Genomic DNA, 3,742 nt, shown 5'->3' with positions numbered 1-3,742 from the left:
CGACGGCACTTCCTACCCATCCGCAGTCTTTCCTGCAGGTGAGCAGAGAAGGGTAAACTTTAGCACAATTGCCTCGTGTATTTGTACCTTACCGTGTGGAGCCCTTTTGTTCATTTTGCTGTGACAATACTGTCCGAGTGTTTCTGTGTTCAGTCAACGGGCGGGACGCTGCAAGGAGCTCGCTTGCACAGCCTGCCACCCCCCAGAACTATTCCTCTCCCGCGCATGTTGCCGCAGAGTTCCCATCGTATCCTTTCACAGAAAGTACACGCCCACGATACCCTCGCATTCCGGGTTTACTTGTCTGAAGTCGCAACGCTAGTAGAGCGGCGCATTGACTTCGAGTGGGCGGTCGCTTATCTTGTTCTTTGTGCACAGCAATGCACTACGCGGAGCCGGCAACCACTGCGTCCCCAATAGCTGGGGGAACGACTAACTACTACACGTCGTGTGAGTGTAAATAGCAAGCAACAACGGCCGGTGCATTGGGTTTGCATGAATATTTCGACAGTCTGAATTTACTTAGTTCGCCGCTGTGGTACGGTGCTAGTCATCCGTTTTGAAGTACATGCTGGTCGAAAGCTTGTACCCGTGACCGCTGCTGCCTGGTGCTATCCTTCCTGGTTTCAGATTACCGCCGTCAGTTCCCAGCTTCTCCAATTGTGGCAGACTCTGCAATGGTAGGGGACGACGGCGTGCCTGCAGTCTCGTTGCCCCACGAGAAATACCGTGTGGGGGACGCTACCCGTGCAGCTTTGGAACATCAAAAAATCCCGACTGATGAACATGCTGAACGCTCTACGATCACCAGCTTAACGGAGCCAATGCTGCTAGTCGATGGAGTCATGGGCCTTCCGCTAAGAGGGCAGGCTCCCTCCGACCGTGGAACAGCCATTCTGAGCAATGCACTTGCTCACAGCAGGGACAGCAGACTGTTGACGGCAAAGAAGAAATTGCTGGTGAGGCAACGCTGCAGAGCCTTGCAACGGAGTCAAAGCCCCAGCATTGTGGCGGTTGCACAGATCTTGCGTACTATTCTTGTGTTACTGCGTATGTCGTCAGCCCCGGCCCATGCAGCTCATCCACGTGAATCGGTGGGACGGCAAGGAAGTCCTAACCGTTGGTCAGAATACATCCTGGACTACCCTGCTAACTCCCTTGGTAGCACTGGAGCGGGGGCATTGACTTGCATCTTTACCGTTGATGCGTCTTGCAATAACTTAGAGAAGCTCTTATTGTGTTGTACGGTTTCAGACGAAGGGGCTCGCCGTTGGCTTTCAGAACTCTCAACGAGATCTGTCGCCGTCATCTCAATTTGCGGGGAACTCCAGACTGGAAAGTCAGGGCTTGCAAACCTCCTGCTGGACGAGTAAGTGGGGCGTTTTCAATGCGCCATTTTCTGTGGAGAGCAGCTTGGACGTATTTTAGGCCTTGGTCGTCTCATGCACGTTGCAACCTTCACCGCAGTAAGCAAAGGGGCATCTTGTGGCCTCTCCTTTTTCTTTCAGCGACGTGATGTCCAGTACAGTAGGCTTCGCCGTCGGGTCATCTACGGCAGCTCCAGCGATGCATAAAGGCTCACGCTTCGCGCAGCGAGCTGAGTCGGAGGGCAAGACTGAAGGAGTTTGGGTATCAGCTGTGGAGGCAGAAGGCGACAAAGACAATTTGGTGTACCTCGTTTCAGAACTCTCAACGAGATCTGTCGCCGTCATCTCAATTTGCGGGGAACTCCAGACTGGAAAGTCAGGGCTTGCAAACCTCCTGCTGGACGAGTAAGTGGGGCGTTTTTAATGCGCCATTTTCTGTGGAGAGCAGCTTGGGCGTATTTTAGGCCTTGCTCGTCTCAAGCACGTTGCAACCTTTACCGCAGTAAGCAAAGGGGCATCTTGTGGCCTCTCCTTTTTCTTTCAGCGACGTGATGTCCAGTACAGTAGGCTTCGCCGTCGGGTCATCTACGGCAGCTCCAGCGATGCATAAAGGCTCACGCTTCGCGCAGCGAGCTGAGTCGGAGGGCAAGACTGAAGGAGTTTGGGTATCAGCTGTGGAGGCAGAAGGCGACAAAGACAATTTGGTGTACCTCGTCCTAGATTTTGAAGGAATCGGGTTAGTAGAAACTTCCCTTCCCGCTTCGTTGTATGGAAAGTTACCCACGAAGAGGAATTTCAACATACCGTATCGTTTGTGACTGGACTGGCCACCGCTGCCCTGTCTGGCTGTTCTTCATGGTCCCAGGAGCAGGAGAAAAACTGTGGAGCACGATCAGCGCTTGTTTACCCTTGCTCTGTTGGTTTCCCACTTTCTGGTGTTCGTCACAAGAGGAGCTGTTGACAGCGACACTCTTTTCAGCCTAGCCTCAGTGAGCCCGTCAATACACAGACACACGACCCCCTCCTCGTGGATATTTCATTCTTTTTTTGCGGGTTTCTGCATGCCTAACCCCATCCTGTTCCTGCATTTTGTATCCTTGATCTTCAACTGTACACCCTTTATCTCGTTCTTTTGTAGGCGTCGTCATGGACGCAACGGTTGCGAGTGACCCACATAGGCGCAGATCGGCCAGACCAGAAACCGCCAACTCCGACAAATGCCGGCCCATCCGCCTCTCCTAGCCCAAAAGGCAAGGTGGATGCGGCGTCTTTGGCTTCGAAGCCCGGTATGCTACCGTCAAGGATAGATCCTTCATTCCAGAAACTCGCGTGAGCAGGTTTAAGCGTCTCCATATCCATATTGCTATATTTTGCTGTGTTTTAAAACTGCAGTTTGTCCTTCGCCGAGCAGTTGGAGAGCTCCTTCATTGCTGTGGGTACTCCAAGACTTCAACATGTCCATGGTAGACGAGCAGCAAAATCCTTTGACAGCAGGCGATTATCTAGAAGCCCTGCTGAGCCTGACCCTCAGTCGAGATGCTCAAAACCTCAGCAAGTTGGCTCTAGCGTTGGAGAATTCTCAGATTCGCATGGCACGTCAGGAGGTATCAGATCTATTCGATGATCGTGACTGCGTCGCTCTCCCTTCCCCACTTGGCCAATACGTACCATACCAGCAGCAGGCATCGTCTGGCCAGACCCAGGCAAGGGCTCTGGAGGCAGTCAGCGTCTCTGAATTTGTACCCCTTTACCAACGACGACTTGGGCAGCTGCGCTCCCGCGTTTTTCGCGATTGCAAAGGGCGGGCTCTGGATGGAACTGCACTGACAGGCATCTCATTTACAAGGATTTTAGAGAAACTCGTTGAAGGAATTAATGCGGGAGAGGTTCCAGAGAGTGTTCGGCTCCTGGGCTCCATTCAGCATGACGAGTGCAGACGTTGGAAGCAAGTATGCGAGGACGCTTTCACTAAAGAGCTGAGGGATACTTTCCAAGCAAAATTACCTGTACCCACAAAAGAATTGCAAGATGGAGCAGAACAGTTGCAGCGCAAGTATTCGGAGCATTTCAAGATCCATGCAATTGGTTAGTTATTGGCTTAGCAGCCGCTGCTCGATTTACCTAACCGGCTCCAGAAAATGCCCAAAAGATGAGGCTGTATCCGCCTTCTGGAGTCGTTGCAGGAGTCTGAAAGGCAGACACACATGTTCATTCGCGTGGCTGTGGTTTTGTGAGGCTTAGGCGACGATGAGATCCTTCGTCACTACAAGACGCAGTTGAAGGAGAAGCTTCGCCGAATTACTGAGCGAGCGCTAGAGGAGAACGAAGTAAGTAGACCCATTGAGCGTAGTTTGATACTCTCTTGTCCCCCTTCA

At 52.3% G+C, this 3,742-nt stretch overlaps 1 protein-coding gene across 1 annotated transcript; it reads left to right on the top strand.

Moving 5' to 3' along the window:
- Positions 1 to 153: 153 nt before the first annotated feature.
- Positions 154 to 3,694, top strand: EAH_00065960 (guanylate binding protein, putative; the record flags this gene model as incomplete). The annotated part of the gene is made up of 11 exons (XM_013392778.1): positions 154 to 264; positions 379 to 450; positions 631 to 959; positions 1,063 to 1,123; positions 1,255 to 1,369; positions 1,509 to 1,772; positions 1,912 to 2,103; positions 2,233 to 2,356; positions 2,506 to 2,653; positions 2,760 to 3,452; positions 3,609 to 3,694. Coding segments are annotated over 11 exons (2,195 nt in total), but the record flags the coding sequence as incomplete, so codon positions are not given.
- Positions 3,695 to 3,742: the final 48 nt, after the last annotated feature.

Source organism: Eimeria acervulina, genomic scaffold (genome assembly GCF_000499425.1).
Source record: "Eimeria acervulina Houghton genomic scaffold, Eah_scaff2320, whole genome shotgun sequence".
Classification (NCBI taxonomy): domain Eukaryota; phylum Apicomplexa; class Conoidasida; order Eucoccidiorida; family Eimeriidae; genus Eimeria; species Eimeria acervulina.
The sequence above is the reverse complement of the archived record's forward strand: the minus strand, read 5'-3'. Positions and strand labels throughout refer to the sequence as shown.